The sequence below is a fragment of the Trachemys scripta genome, chromosome 6, assembly GCF_013100865.1.
Source record: "Trachemys scripta elegans isolate TJP31775 chromosome 6, CAS_Tse_1.0, whole genome shotgun sequence".
Classification (NCBI taxonomy): domain Eukaryota; kingdom Metazoa; phylum Chordata; order Testudines; family Emydidae; genus Trachemys; species Trachemys scripta.
This window is the reverse complement of record NC_048303.1, coordinates 34,057,426-34,074,336: the sequence shown is the minus strand read 5'-3', so window position 1 is coordinate 34,074,336 and position 16,911 is coordinate 34,057,426. Positions and strand designations below refer to the sequence as shown.

General features: G+C 36.3%; 1 protein-coding gene across 7 annotated transcripts in view; it reads left to right on the top strand.

Moving 5' to 3' along the window:
• The window catches only part of PDE4D (phosphodiesterase 4D), a 648,504-nt gene that overhangs the window by 612,740 nt on the left and 18,853 nt on the right, over positions 1-16,911 (top strand). For 5 of the 7 annotated variants that reach the window (XM_034773684.1, XM_034773681.1, XM_034773683.1 and 2 more), the window contains one exon: positions 16,773-16,866. In XM_034773684.1, the coding sequence (XP_034629575.1) occupies positions 16,773-16,866 (94 nt within the window). Of the gene's footprint in view, positions 1-8,830; positions 9,203-16,772; positions 16,867-16,911 lie in introns of those variants that run through there. The other 2 variants (XM_034773685.1, XM_034773688.1) reach the window with 2 other exon arrangements.

Here is a 16,911-nt window from a genome sequence, read left to right as displayed (position 1 = left end):
GCTTTTTTTTCATGGGCCTTGCCTACACTGTGGATTTGCTCCAGTTATAGTCATCAGTGGCCTGCGACCAGTGGAGCATCACTCTTCTTGAGCTACATTGATGGCTGGACACAGATGGCTGTAATCAGAACAAATCCCTAATATAGGCATGGTCTTGGGTTTGTTCTATTTGGTTCTAAATTTTGTCTCGTCCCACAAGACAGTCTTATGTAGAATCTAGGGAAGTTGGGTCAAGCTCATGTGGAGCTGCTGAGGTGATTTGCTGAATCACTACATTTCTAGCTGTCCTGCTCACACCCCCTTCCTGACCAATGTCAAACTATTTGATGACTGTGTTGGGCCCATACATACAGAAGAATTGTTCTCCCTTCCCTCAGGGCTGAGCATGTAACTGCTACAGCTCCCTCATTACCTGCTGCTAACCTATGGAGTGAAAAACCAAAATCATAAATTGTGTCCCCCATATGACTGTTCAAAGCACTGCATCTGTGTAACCCAAGTGGCAATCCAGCCTCCATTATGTTCTTTTCTTCAGGCTTGAAATGTTGCTATTTGTCTTACCTCTTGACTAATCCTTCAGAACCTTTCTCAGCTGACAGGAGCCAGAAAGATAAGGTGGGTGAGGTAATATATTTTAATGGACCGACTTCTGTTGGTGAGAGAGACAAGGTTTTGAGGTACACAGAGCTCTTCTTCAAGTCTGGGAAAGCTACTCAGTGTCACAGCTAAATACAAGATTGAACAGATAGTTTATCATAAATAATTAACACATATTCTAGGGGGAGGGTTCCAGAGCCCGGGCTCCAGACTGAGCCCAAACATCTACACCCCAATGTTACAGGCCCACAACTCAAGTCCAGTAACCATAAATCAGCTGAACGTGTGTTTGTCTAACCTGCTCTTAAAAATCTCCAATGATGGAGATTCCACAACCTCCCTAGCCAATTTATTCCAGTGTTTAACCCTCGGACGGTTAGGAAGTTTTTCCTAATGTCCAACCTAAACCGTACTTGCTGCAATTTAAACTCATTCCTTCTTGTCCTATCCTCAGAGGTTAAGGAGAACAATTTTTTTCCCTTCTCCTTATAACAATCTTTTATGTACCTGATAACTGTTATCATGTCCCTTCTCTATCTTTTCTTCTCCAGATTAAACAAACCCAATTTTTTCAGTCTTCCCTCAGAGCTCATGTTTTGTAGACGTTTAATCATTTTTGTTGTTCTTCTTTGGACTTTCTCCAATTTGTCCACATATTTCCTGAAATGTGGCACCCAGAACTGGACACAATACTCAGTTGAGGCCTAATCAGCACTGAGTAGATCAGAAGAATTACTTCTTGTGTCTTGCTTACTACACTCCTTCTAATACATTCTAGAATGATGTTTGCTTTTATTGCAACAATGTTACACCTGTTGACTCATATTTAGCTTGTGATCCACTATGACCCCCAGATCCCTTTCTTGCAGTACTCCTTCCTAGGCATTCATTTCCCATTTTATATGTGTGCAACTCAGTACTCTGAACTGCAGTACTTAAGGATATAAGAACATAAAAATGGCCATACTGGGTCAGACCAAGGGTCCATCCAGCCCAGCATCCTGTCTGCCGACAATGGCCAATGCCAGGTGCCTCAGAGGGAGTGAACCTAACAGGCAATGATTAAGTGATCTCTCTCCTGCCATCCATCTCCACCCTCTGACAGACAGAGGCTAGGGACACCATTCCTTACCCATCCTGGCTAATAGCCATTAATGGACTTAAATACTTTGCATTTGTCCTTATTGAATTTCATCCTATTTACTTCAGACCATTTCTCCAGTTTTGTCCAGATCATTTTGAATTTTAATCCTATTTTCCAAAGCACTTGCAACTCCTCCCAGTTTGGTATCGTCTGCAAACATTATAAGTGTACTCTATGCCATTATCTAAATCATCGACGAAGATATTGAACAGAACCGGACCCAGAACTGATCCCTGCAGGACCCCCACTCAATATGCCCTTCCAGCTTGACCGCAAACCACTGCCAACTACTCTTTGGGAATGATTTTCCAACCAGTTATGCACCCACTTTATAGTAGCTCCATCTAGGTTGTATTTCCCTAGTTTGTTTATGAGAAGGTCTTGCGAGACAATATCAAACGCCTTACTAAATGTTACCATATTGTGAAAGGTATGTGTAGGACACATAGATCTTGAAAAGTGTGTTGTGAGAGGTATTGATCCAGAAAGGAATGCAAATACTGTATTTTAAGGACTTGAGGCTTTTCTCGTAGTCTTCAGGAAAATCTATAATTTCCCCCTCTGTTCCTCGATCATCCTCAGGAATATGCTCCTGTCTGTCAGAACATTATACTGGTTCTTAAAAAAAAAAAAAAAAACTTTGAAAAACATGTATTACGTAGAATCTGTAGGTTCTTCTGGTATGCTCTACACATAGTCCATAGGCAGGACTCCTGTGAGAATATCTGCAGATCTCCATGATTAATCTTTACCAGGGGGGCCATTTTGGGCAACATTATTAAACCATTCTTCTAAGAGCTGCAAAATTATGGGATTAATTAAAGCCTGTGGACCTCTCCTCATACTGACTAAATCACTGCCCTTGGTTTGTACTATAGCTGGGGTTGATAAGAAGAGAACCCAATACCCAGATACTTGTGGTTCTTGCAAAATGGAGATAAAATTTTGGTTGATGTTGAACTTTTCTAAATATATCTGGTGTGTCAGGGCTTTAAGGGGAATCAATAGTTTAACTGAATTGCATCTAGGTATTTACTGCTGCTTCTTTTATGATAGGAAAATTTGAGATAACTTAAACTAATGATAATCCTGATTTCATTATAAATGTACTATACAGCTTTTAAATCCTTAGAAGTCAAGATGCTTTAGGGAAAACTCTTTGGTGGCTGACAGCACTGGAGTCTAACTATCCTTTGAGGTTTATCTCCTTAGAAGTTAGAATTCTTGCATGATGAAGGTCCCACAGTGGATGGGTTAATTTCCTGTGGTGAACTGAGAAATCCTTGATGGAAAGCAAACCAACCCTTTAGCTAACAGCATCCCACCATCACTTTGGTTCAACTTTTATTTTAATGTAAAAGCCCATTCTTCTTTAAAAAAGCAAAACAGCATAATTTATTTAAAAGATTAATTTCATTCTTACAATACTTTTACATCTAATTTACAAATAGTTAGGAAGTTAATATTCTGTTGAAGCAGAGAGAGATTTCTGCAGAACAATCTGAAATTAACAGTAATTATTGCAGTGATTCTTTTGATATGACATCCACCCTGGAATTATTTTGACAAATAATGGATTCATACAGTTTAAGCCAGAAGGGATCATTAGATCATCTAGCCTGATGTGTATATCACAGGCCATTACATTTTACACAGTTACCCTTTATTGAGCCCAATAACTTGTATTTAACTAAAGCATAACTTGTGTTTGGCTAACGCATATTTTCCAGAAAGGCATCTAGTCTTGATTTGAAGACATCAAGAGATGGACAATACACCACTTCCCTTGTTAGTTTGATCCGATGGTTAATCACACTCTGTTCTGTTAAAAAAATGTGCCATATTTCCCATTTGAATTTGTCTGGCTTCAACTTGCAGCTCTTCAATCTTGCTATGCCTTCTTCACTGAATTAAAGAGTCTTCTAGTACCCTGTATTTTCTCCCCATTCAGGTACTTACACTTTGTAATCAAGTCATCTCTAAATCTTATTTTTGATAAAATAAACATAATGAGCTTTTTGAATCTCTCACTGTAAAGCATTTGCTCCAGACTTTGAATCATTTTAGTAGCTCTTTTCAGCACCCTCTCCAGTTCTTCAACATCTTTTTAAAAATGTCGATGCCAAAACTGGATGCAGTGCTCCAGTAATGGTCTCACTAATGCCATATACAAAGGTAAAATAACCTATTTACTGCTTCTCGCTACTCCCGTTTATACATCAAAAGATCACACTAGCCCTTTTTGCCACATCATCACACTGGCAGCTCATGATCTACTATAACCCCTAAATCCTTTTCAGAGTCACTGCTTTCCAGGCTACAGTCCCCCATTCTGTAGCTATATCCTGCATTCCTTGTTCCTAGATGTATAACTTTGCATTTGGTTGCATTAAAATGCATTTTGTTTGAATGGGCTCAGATCGCTCCTTATGATTGCCCTGTCATCATCATCGTTTACTATTCTGCCAGTATTTGTGTCATCTTCAGATCTTAGCAGCAGTGATTTATATTTACTTTCACATCCTGGATGATAATGTTGAGTAGTGTAAGGCCTAGTACTAATACTTACAGAACACCATTAGAAATAACACCATTTGATGATTATTTCCCATTAATGGCTATTTTTGGAGATCTGTCAGTTAGCCTTTACTTAATATATTTAATGTGCTTTTTTATATTGTATAGTACTAATTTTTTAATCGACAGGTCATGTGTTACTAAGTCAAACGCCTTACAAAAGTCCAGGTATATCATATCTACACTGTTATCTTTATTAACAAACTTCTATAATCTCAAAGAATGAAATCAGGTTTGTACGACAAGACCTATTTTCCATAAAACCACATTGAGTGGCCATAATTGTAGTGCAGTCCTTAATTCCTTATTAATTGGATCTCATCAGCTTTTCCATTATTTCACCTCAGATTGTTGTCCAGCTAACCAAGCTATAGTTACCTGAGTCATCTCATTTGCCCTTTTTTGAGTATTGACACGTTACCACTCTTCCAGTGTTCTAGAATTTCCCTGGCATTCCAAGATTTATTAAAAATTAACATCAGCAGCCAGAGATCTCTCCTCATCCAGCTTTTTTAGGACTTGGCCTGCAGATTTAAAAATATTTATTCCAGTATCCCAAGTATATGTTGTTTAACATCCTCCTTAGTTACTAGTGGTCTGGAAAGTACTTCATCATCCTTATGTGATACAAGCAAATCATCCTGATTCTTAACAAATACCGAACAGAAATATTTATTGAACACTTCTGCTTTTTCAGCTGCATCATTAACAATTTTACCATACTCATTATCTGGGGAGGAGAATCCTTGGAATATCCCATTTTACCGTTATGCACATTAAGAGCACCTTTTGAGTGCCTGAATTTCTGCTGTTTCCCAGTTTGTTCTTTCCTTGTTCCATTTTATCCTAGGCGGTTATTGTGCATGACTGCTATTTACTGTAAATGCTTCTGTCCTACACAATCTCCTATGACCCAATAGTGACTCATTCCAACTTTGGGAACTGAAAATGAGAATCAGCCAAAAAGATTACTGCAAATGAGTCATATGTTTGAATTCTCCAAGTTTAAAGTTGTGAGGTGGTCCACAATATTTTTCCTCCCAGCCAAAAGTCAGGTGACATGTTAGCGTCACCAGCAAAATGATGATGGTGAAATATATTGGGTGACTTGCCAGTTCCTATCAGGATGGGTTAATGGTTCTAAAGCAAATTATAGATTTATTCCATGGTGTGTGAATTAGTTATCAACAGTTTAAATCACTACTAATATAAGTCACACTGTAACAGCCATCAGCTGAAAAGATTGCAAGGCTATTGCATGTTGCGGGAATTTCACTCTGCAAACTCAGCAAAGTATTCATGTAGTTTTATAGAAATCCTGTAAACATCTTAAAAAAAAAACTTGCAAACTCTTGCATGAACCCACAAACCTCATCACAGGAATTTAACATTTTCTAGATGATAAATATCAGAGGGGTAGCCGTGTTAGTCTGAATCTGTAAAAAGCAACAGAGAGTCCTGTGGCACCTTTAAGACTAACAGAAGTATTGGGAGCATAAGCTTTTGTGGGTAAGAACCTCACTTCTTCAGATGCAAAATGTAATTTTCTTCTTCACTAAGGCCTTATCTATACTAGAAAATTACGTCAGTTTAAATACGTCATTCATGGGCATGAAAAATCCACACCTCTAAGCAGCATAGTTAAGCTGACCTAAGTCCCCATACAGACAAGAATTCTTCCGTCAACCTAGCTACCACCTCTTGGGGAGGTGAATTACCTACTCTGACAGGAGAACCCCTCAGCATTCTACACTGAAGCTCACCGCTGTAGCATTTTAAGTGTAGACACGCCCTAAATTGTAATTTTAAAGTAGATTTGTCCTCATTTCATATATTAATCTAGAGAATAATATTCAGTAAAATATAGTATTTTCAGATAGAGTAGCAGTAGGCATAATTTTTTTAAAGTGCTCTTTTAAAATATTCCTTCCCTGAAGCAGCTTTTGTATTTTTAGCAAAGATGTTGAAAAAATTTTCATATTGTATTTAAGGACTAGCTTTAGCTAACTCTCGAACCAGACTTAACATGGCAAAATAAGAATATTGGTTGGAAACACCATTGTAATGTTCATTCTTACAATACACTGCAATGAGAGCTTCACGAATGCAGGTTTCATCCAATACATAGTAAAATATATGTTGGCTGTTAATGTAGTACCTTCCATGTCATGGTTTTCACCTCCTCCCTCAACAGTAGGAATTTCCTGCTGGCTCTGTGGACTGTAACATCTTCTCCCTGGTGTTAAGCATCCAGAGTTGCCCCACAGACTCTATTAAAAAGAATCATATTGGAGGGCCACTGAAAAGGTGTTGGAGCCCCTGACTATTAAACTTTTCTCAGAAATGTCTATGGGGCCGATGAAGAAAAATGTGATTCCCTGGCCCTGCATAATTCACCACTCTTGGACTGCCTGTCCCAACCCCTTCCGCATCCCCAGATTTCTAAGAGCATTCTGCAGAGTCTCTGAAAATGAAACAATGCCACAGATGTGCCATACAAGCAGAGCAGGAGAGAGCTGCCAGAAAATGCCCCTCTCTGCATGCAAATCGCAGGGCAATAACCTGTGCCCATTTAATCCAAACAAAAAATTTAAGGAAATTGTGTCTGCGGATTTTTCATAGCCCTCTTCTGTAACTTTTAAGACCAAAGTTTTATTACATAATTTTCACCATATTTAATTTGAAAAATCAGCAAAAGATATGTTTAATTTGTAATTTTGGTAACAGATAGGTGGCAGCAGTGCTCATCTGCAGAAGCTGACTAAAAGTGAAAACAACATAACATATGTGGCCTGCTGCTTTCAAGCTAAATAAAAAGCACTTATCTAGCATATAGCTCACAATACTATATAGTAGGTGAGCTGTGTCCTATGACAATGGTTCTTCATACTGTACATTTTTTCCTCAAATACCTTTTTGGAGTCATTTTAATGTTCTGCTGAGGCTGTAGTAGCCAACCTGTTTCAAAAGGTAAAATATTTTATGGACATTTCCTCTATATAAGCCCAGAAGAGTGAGGCACATTGGATTGTGTCTCTGTGTGTGTAAGAGAATATTTTTCAGTAATGTATTCACTCAAATCTTGTTACATTTTTGAAATATACAATAACATTTTATTGTATAATATTCTCCTTATCAATATACTGTACATTGTGCCAGAGGTATGTGGTGACTGTTCCTGCTTGCTGTATTTCTATTGCATTCCAGTTCTCCTATAAGGAGATCTGTTAATTTTATTATTTTTTGTGTGTGATTGATTTTGCTAGGGTTTGATTCCCTTTCAAGCACTTAGCACTGCTGAGATTGCTTTCTAGCATCATCACTCAGTGGGGTAAAAGCCACTTCAACCAAAAGCTCCCTCATGACTATTGTCAGTCAGCATCTTCCAATGAATCAGCAGTGTGGGCTAAGATTGAATGCTGTACCTCATTCATCTTGTCTTTAGGCATATCACCATTGTCACGTTAGAAAATGGTCCCTTCTTATGATACAACAAAGACTCTGAAATTTGTCGCAGTAGTGCACAAGTTTTACACCAACTGGTGCAAATAATTTATTCATCTTTTTGAGTTTAATTGCTTGCCGAGTGGCAGATACAAGCATATTTCATTTAGAGCTCTGAGTCAGCTCATTGACATGCATCACTTTTTAACTAATCACTTCTTTTCTGTGAGGTATAACTGTAATTAATTACATTAATCTGGTATGACACTAGAGTGAAAAGTCGCATAGCTACAGCAAGAATTTCATGACTACAGTGCCTTTGTTCTGCTTTCTGCCTGGAAGCTTTACTTGTATTTAGAACTGTAAGATTGTAGGTTGGCTTGTGAATTATTCCATCTTAATAATAGGTGATTTTTATCTGCTGAAATAGCAGAACGTTTTGAGTTAGCAGACTGATCCATGACCAAGCAGGAATTGATCTGTTTTTTAATTCAGATGGCATCGAAAGACAAAGCATTTTCATTGCAACAGATGGTCACATATGTTTAAGAATCCTGGAAGCTTTATTCTTCTGGTTTCCATTACTCATAAGATTCAGATGTGTTCCTTTCCCACATAAAAAGTTAAAGAGACTGGACAAATGACATGTAGTGTGTGTAGAATACCTGCTGTATCTTTTTTTTTTTTTTTTTTTAGGATAGGTTCGACATTCCCTTTGAATGGAGCTGGCAGATGATACTGACATTAAAAAAAAAGTTAAGCTAATCAGTCTTTTTTTTTTCTTTTTTGCGTGGAGATAATGCTAAAGGCAGGAATGCCATTATTAAATACAATTTAGCATAGAAAAGAAGAAATATTCTGTTCCCAGGAGATTCACCCATGTTAACCAATCAGAAATTAGCATACAGCATGTCTTTATCCCCTGCATTGATATCTTTTCGGATGAAATACAATTGGCTCTTAGTTGGGGTTTGTGGGAGGGATTAGTTGACACTGTTCGTGACTTTCCCCTCGGGTCCTTATTTGGTAGCTGTTGATAGAACCAGTCTTTCCAGCAGCTGAGCATCTTGACATACATTATTCATTAAGTCCTGGTGTTCAGGAAATATGCAGATCCTTAGCTCTTTAGATATTTCTTCAGCTCATCCAATCTGTCTCTTCAAGCTAGTCCTTGAACGTCTGGAGTCTTACAAATGGCATTTATACAGTCAGAAGACCGCACAATTGGATTTCATGTCCGAATACCTCATATCTACCTAATTGCAGAGAACCTTCAGATGAGAAAAAATAACTAAATAATAATAACAACCTTTCTTCTGGAGACTCTTTTATAGTATCAGATAGAGAAGAACTAAATATTTTTAGTTAAACTGGTAGTATAAAAAATCAAAAATGCCTGAAGCAAACTATTTACTCTCAGTTTCTTGGGGCTACATTAAGGTAGGATTTTGTTTTATCTTTTATGAACTTTGATTTGCAATGTATGAATAATGGACAGTATGTTTGTTTGGGGGTAATATAATTGTGAAAATGAGAATCAGAAAAGAGAGCCCCCTTTAAGCAATAATAGTGCACCACACTGTATACATTCTTCCCCAGAAGGTATATTTGTATATTTTAAAATATTATTCATATATAATAAAAAGTAGGTGATAACGGTGTAGTCCTTATTTAGACCAAACACATGGTGTGTAGCTGCCTATGTAAAGTTAAAAGAAAATCAGTAGAATTATTTTTTTTAAAGATATTTTAACAGACTCATGATACCAAAATAGCCTTTTTTAGACAGGAAAAAGCTGTTCTAGAAAATAAAGTTGAGATACTGTACCATATGCTAAGGAATGTGTGATTAAAGTGAATGGGTTGAGAATAATGGCTGAATGTATGACTCATATTGGTTTTTATTAGCTGAATTACTGTGCAATTATGAATGGTATGTTTAAGTAGCATTTTCTTTTTACCCGTGTGTGTGTGTGTGTGTGAGAGAGAGAGAGAGAGAGAGAGAGATTTTCTTTAAAGCAGAAAGAGACTGAAAATTGTGTTCTCTGAGTACTGAACTATGTTGAATGTGGAACAACTTCAAATTAGTTTTAACCTGTAATACTGCTAGCAAATAAAATATAAAGCAGCTTATCTCTTACGGAAATCTTTGCATTGATTAATGAAATCAGTATTCTAATTAGCACACAGTGCAGAATCAGCTTAGTACAAAATCATATTTGGGCATTATTTGTCTTCTAGTTATATGTCTGCATATGCATATAAAAAATCTGGGTTGCCTTGCTAATTTTGTTCATGAAGTATGTATTAAAATACAACTTCATCATCAGACATTTAACATGCAATAGCTGTTCCAGATTATAGTGTTTTAAATAAAATTGTTACTGTGTATTCATTCTAAACTAAACAGTTCAGTATAGGAACTAAATTATTTTGCTAAATATAATGCAGACATTGTTTTCACCTAGAACAAGATTTTTTATGCCCGGTTGTATTAATACTAAGAGGATCACAGCTTTGTCTTAGAATCTTAAAAATGAGAAACGGAAAACCCCTGTTACGTCATTGTATCCACTCTCTGCTAATGCAGAATTGTTACAGTATATTCGCTAATATTTTGTTCAGTCATCTGTGAAGAGAATGTTTTTCATTATGCCAGTTAGCTGGATTCTCTTATCATTTATGAAAATCTAAATTGAAATTATTTTCTATTCTCCTGAGTACATCTAAATGTTAAGCATTTTAAAAAATTCTTTCAGAAATATTTCCTAGACAATCACACAGTTACTTATATTACTCCTATTTTCTAAAACACAGGTGTTCAACCAGTTTTCCATCTCTCTGCTGAAGTCTTTAAAATGGGTTGATCTTTTGCTAATTGAATTTTAGTAGGCAATATAACAGCCTTACCTGATTAGACATGATTAAATATGTCTTCTGTGCATGGTAGCTTCATACAGTGTGCATAGACAATGGTTTTAGCTAAGAAGCTGAATAAGTATTTGTACAAAATTTTGGTATATTATATTGAGAAATACATTGCACAATGTAAGTATTTTGGGAAAATCTTCCAGACATAAAGATTTGATCTTGTCTTCTGACAATAAATATTTATAGAATTTAGGACATTTCTGAAATTCTAAAGAAGAAAAGACTGTCCTGGATACAGTGGACCATAACACATTTAAAACTGTTACTGAATAATAGCTTTACATATTTCTGTATGCTTTGGAAAGTGCCTCATATTTTGTTAAAATATTTTTGAGAGAATTGATTGTCCCTATGGAATATTCCTACATGGTTTACCAAGAGCATTTTTCTTTACACCAATAAATGTCATTTATCTCAGAGCTGAGATGTATACAATATATATCCCTTTAGCACGCTTGTACATAAAAGCTTAAGCATGACCTTGAGGTTTATTAAACACTGTGGGCTCAAACATGAAATCTTCATTCAGGCAAGACTCCTACTGAAAGGTAGTTTTGCACTAGTAAAGAGTACCTAAGGACTGAGAATTAGCCAGTAGGGCCAGTCGATATTAAATAGCTTTTCTGTCACATCTGGGGGTTTTTTAGAATGTAAAGATTTACAAATATGCTGCAATAAAATTAATTTATCTTTATTTTAGTTCTAGAACTATCTTTTTAATTGTTTTAATCAGTGTTCCAGAGTGGCTTTGTCCATGAAAGCATTGAGATTGAGGGATTGGAAAGGCTATGGCCAGTTTGTCCAAAAACTGCCTGCTTCCACTAGCCACAAATTCTGTGTTTTTGCAGGAGGGTGCAGTAGACTGCAACCATTAATACACCCTTGAGCTGCAGCAGAATGGTTGAGTAGGTGCCCCCCATATATTGTAGGCGGGATTCAGTGTATTCAAACACATTAACAGCTCCCTGCATGAAGCCCCTTTACTAAAGCTTTGTGCTGAGGACAAGATTATCACAAAAACTATGTGAAAGTTTTTAAATTTTAACCGCAAAAAGCTGTAGATATAAAATTAAACACACAAGCCAAATGATTTTATTACCATAAATTTGCTTTGAACCTAATTACCATCCTTGAGACTTCAAAGTTCAACCCACTGTAAATATAACCCCAGAGAAATGTTACATGTATGTAAAGGGTGTTGACTGAGAACATTAATACTGCAAGAAATTGTCAGAATCCTTCAAAGAACCATTGCAAGGTGTTCTGCACAGAGTACTATAAAAATATCATTTGTATTTTATCTCCTCTAACAAAATAATGTTTGAATAAATTCTTAATAAAGTAAACATAGACACAAATGAAAATTCTGTGAAATTTGGAATATGTATTCTAGGCTTCAGCCCCAAACAAATTGAAATGACTAGGAAGCTTCTAACCTAATTTATAAGAACACTCATTGTTTGGAGATAACCGCAGTATTGAGAAAAAAGCCCCAGTCCTGCAAATACTTGTGTATGTGCTTTACTTTAAGCATGTGAGTAGTTCCATTATAGGCCTGCTCACATGTTTAAAGTTAGGCATATATACAGATAATTGCAGAATATGGTCCAAAATAAGCAGTGCTATTGTACTGTAATACTTTTGTGGCCTGAAGCTAGATATTTAGTATTACTTGAATATAGTGTCTATGCTATAGTTTTCTATAGTAATAGTAAAAGGAAAAAAAATAAGGTCTAATAGAAACATGTAAGAATTGAAACCAGGGTTTCTGCTATCTTCAGAGATTTTTCAGTAATTACATTATTAGATGTGGCATCAGTCTAGGGTGACCAGACAGCAAGTGTGAAAAATCAGGACAGGGGGTGGGGGGGGGTAATAGGAGCCTATATAAGACAGAGCCCCAAATATTGGAACTGTCCCTATAAAATCGGGACATCTGGTCACCTTACATCAGTCTCCATTGTGAAAATACATGCTACTGACCCATTGGACACATTACAGTGGGGAATTCCCAATGGGGAATAGCTTAGCCTATGCATTCTTCAGCCAATGGACTTTGACAGTTTAAAGGGTTTGGTATATCATTTTTGCTTTTAAAAAGAGTCTGGAAGCTGAAGTGGGTAAATCCTTCTCCAATTCTCACTTGCTAGGCACGTTGTAAAAGGAGAATTCGGTGTACACCTAGGTCTGCCAGTATAATAGCTACACTGTATGTTGTAAATGTATCTTAGGAGCAATAGATTTTGCATATTATGAATTTAAAAATTATTTTAAATTGTGCAGTAGTTGGTTTAGGTTTTTTCAAAATACAACTTTTTAATCATTTTAACATTATGTAAAATTAATAATTAACAATAATTATTCCAAATTTTGGCTGGCTTTTATTTATGCCATTTTGAAACCCTAGAGTTTTCTCAAACAAGCAATTTTATTTCTTTGATCATGAATGTGCAGTGTCTGGAAATGTAAAAGCACTTTTTAGCTGATCAATATTACTATTTCTGTAACTTACAAATCATCAGGGTATAGACATTTTAACCAAGTTTCATACACCTAGGGAGGCTTTTACTTGCAGGTTGGGAAATGTATACTCTGCTGACCCACAGCTGTGGCAAGAACCTGTGTGATTTAAGCTAAGATCTTGCAGTGGGCCATATGAGTGCCATGCACAGTTTCATTCTAAAACGACAATGCATGGATGAACAAACATGCTGTGAGTTGATGCTGCAGGGCAACATATTCTGCTTGCCTTTTGAAGTGCACTTTTGGCCCCAGTAGAAGTCAATGAGAGCCCAGTGAAACCAGCAGGAGAGAACATGGCCCAAATTGTTATGACTATTATTATTATTATTATTATTATTTTATTATTTGATTTATTGTTTCTTGAAAGAACAGAATACTGCATGTGAGAATTTCTGAATTAAAGAGTATCAAATAATAAACAACTACAGTAAACTAGCATATGATCACAACAACAACAACAAATCTGGACTGTTTCATCACTAACCCAATCCTCCATTAGAAACTCAAACACATGAACATCTGTATGCTCCTGAGTGTTGTCTGCCTAATAACAGCAGCATCATTGCTCTCTTTCACTGGCAGCATATGTTATTTCAAAGACTAACTTTATAAAGGACTTCAACAGAACATACATTTTAGTGCTGATAAAGTCACCTAGCTTTGTCATATTTAATTAAAAAAGAAAATCAATGTTAAACACTGTCCAAATGTTTTTAAAATGAAGTTAGCAAATCATATCAAAAGCATTGTTGGTTGTACACCTTAAGTATGGGAGATTAAACTGAAGAATAGATTTGGGATTTATACTTCTAATCTGGTTGAAGGCGAAGGGTGAGATCCTGGATTTTACTCCAAATATTGTGTTAGTGACCTTTTTGTTTGTTTTGTGGAGGTTTGGAGTTGGTAGGAGCCTTATTTTAATATTAGTATCCCTATTACCGAATAGCAAGAAAGTAGAAAGCATTGACCAATATATTTGTACAATTTCATACTGTGTGGCAGTCTAGATTAGATTATATTGTTTAAAATGACCTGTGCATATGATGGGCAGATGAGAGACCAAGGATCTGTGAATTTTACTGTGAAATTAAAGAGAGTGTAGACTTCTTAAGCAGTTCTCATGGTCAGCAGAAATTCCAGGACAGTCTTTCCTAGGTGATAAAGACTACCATTAATGCTGTGCTACATCTACAAAAATGAAAGACAGAATTGTCTAGGTGTATACATCAAGGAAGGAAAGGACCTGTTGTCAGTGGTAACTGGAATTAAGCAACAAAGAGTCCTGTGGCACCTTATAGACTAACAGACGTATTGGAGCATAAGCTTTCGTGGGTGAATACCCACTTCGTCAGACGCATGTGGTGGAAATTTCCAGAGGCAAGTATAAATATGCAGACCAGAATCAGTCTGGAGATAACGAGGTCAGTTCAATCAGGGAGGATGATGCCCTCTTCTAGCAGCTGAGGTGTGAAAACCAAGGGAGGAGAAACTGCTTTTGTAGTTGGCTAGCCATTCACAATCTTTGTTTAATCCTGGCACATGATGGCGTATATTACATTGGTGGACGTGCAGGTGAATGAACCGGTGATGTTGTGGCTGATCTGGTTAGGTGATGGTGTCGCTGGTGTAAAAATTGTTGCATGGATTGGTTCCTGAGTTAGAGTTACTAACAACCACACACCGCACCATAGTAACTCTAACTCAGGAACCAATCCATGCAACAAACCACACACCGCACCATAGTAACTCTAACTCAGGAACCACTGCATTTACTATCTCTACCATCTTTGCTTCCATCTGGACACATGATCAGCCCAGGAAGCTCTCTCTATGAAGTCTGAATTCTCTCTCTGTCATAAGCCAAAAAATGCTCAATTTTGATCTTGGATATACTACACTGGAGCATACTATTACACACTTCTAAAAATTAGAAACATATTACATATGCAGAGTTATGGATTTTACGAACTACATGGCAACACACAACAACATAAGAAATCACTGGGCTTTTAAAACCTAATTCAGAGCTACAGTGTTGCTATGTTTAAACATCAAAAAATCATGAATTGGGCTCCAAAAATCAAGTAGCTTAAAAATAAACATCATAATGTCAATGACATACAAATACAATTCAAAAATATTTAATAATATTCACTGTACAAGGCATCCTGGAAGAAAGGGCTTCAGTGACATAATGCGGGGAGCTAATTTTTTCAGCCTGCTTTTCCAGCTAAATGACAGAAAAAGAATAGGATTAATTATCAATTTTCAACATGGCATAATGTGTGGGGTGTCTTAGGGACATGTTCTGGGGCCATATTTAATATGATGATGAAATGGAAAAGGAGGTGAAGAACAGTGAGATAGGAAATATTTGCAACTAATTGATACAAATTATTTGAGTTATTCAAGACTAGAAAATATTGTGAGATGTTTCAGAGAAACCTTACAAAACTAGGTGAAAGGGTAGCACAATGACTGATGAAATTCAGTGCTGACAAATTCATGTTAATGTATATTGGAATCAGTAACTTGAATTGCTGAATACTATTTACTGTTCCTCATAATACAAGGATAGGGAGATGTTCAATTACATTCAAAGGCAACAAATGTAAAGCTTTTTTTTACCATGTGTAATTAACCTGTGGAACTGACTGCCACAAGATATCCTCAAGGCCAAGAGTTTAGTAGGATTCAAGAAAGGATTACACATTTATATGGCTAACGAGAATATCCAGGTACATAAATAGGATATATATATATGTGAACCATTAGCTCTGGGGGCAGTAAGAAGGAAACTTCATCTGTAAGCAAGTTATTTCTCTGAAGCCTCTGCTACTACTCCCTGTCAGAGACATGATATTGGACTTTCATCATTGATCTGATCCAGTGGACAATTCCTATTTTCCTTTGTTTCAAAAGAAAATAAAACAAAAAACACTTCCAAATGGATAGCTTTTGTTATGGGTTTAGAGTAAAGAAGCGATACTGACATGTTTGATCCTTCCTACAAAGATATTTGAGCTTCTGAGTTATTTAAAAAAAAATACTTGAGAAAATTGCAAAATGTATGGCAACAAACCATATGGAAAGAGTGAGTGTATGTGTATGATAAGGAGAGCTATAGTACAGAGTCGTTCAAAAGTGATGGTTTCCCATTCCTTAGCACAACTAAAGAGTGTTCCTCTGTGTATACATAGAATATAACTTAGTTATTTCTCTCCAAATTTAAAATTCAAAAGATTGAAATAGCAAAAATAGTAGTTATATTCATGTGTTCACATGCTTGCAGTTAGAGTTTTCAATAGCTCACACGGTCCCAATGTCTCTGACACCGAATCTTTGGGGAATATCTATCTTTAAATTCTGTCTTCTAACTATGGAGAAGTTCCGAAGTAAAGCAATATTATTTTGTGTTGTTATTTTCACAATTCATCTCTCAGTTTACTGTATCTTCTGAATATAATGTATTTATTTATTATAAATCAATAGCATGAGAAAATTGTAAGTTAACTGTTTCTTAACAATTAACATGCTTTTTTTTTTTTCCCCCCAGTTTAAAAGAATGCTCAACAGGGAGTTGACCCACTTATCTGAAATGAGCCGATCGGGCAATCAGGTCTCAGAATATATATCAAACACATTCTTAGGTAAGAATATATTATGGGAGTGATTTGTCTTTTTAGTAGTTATGC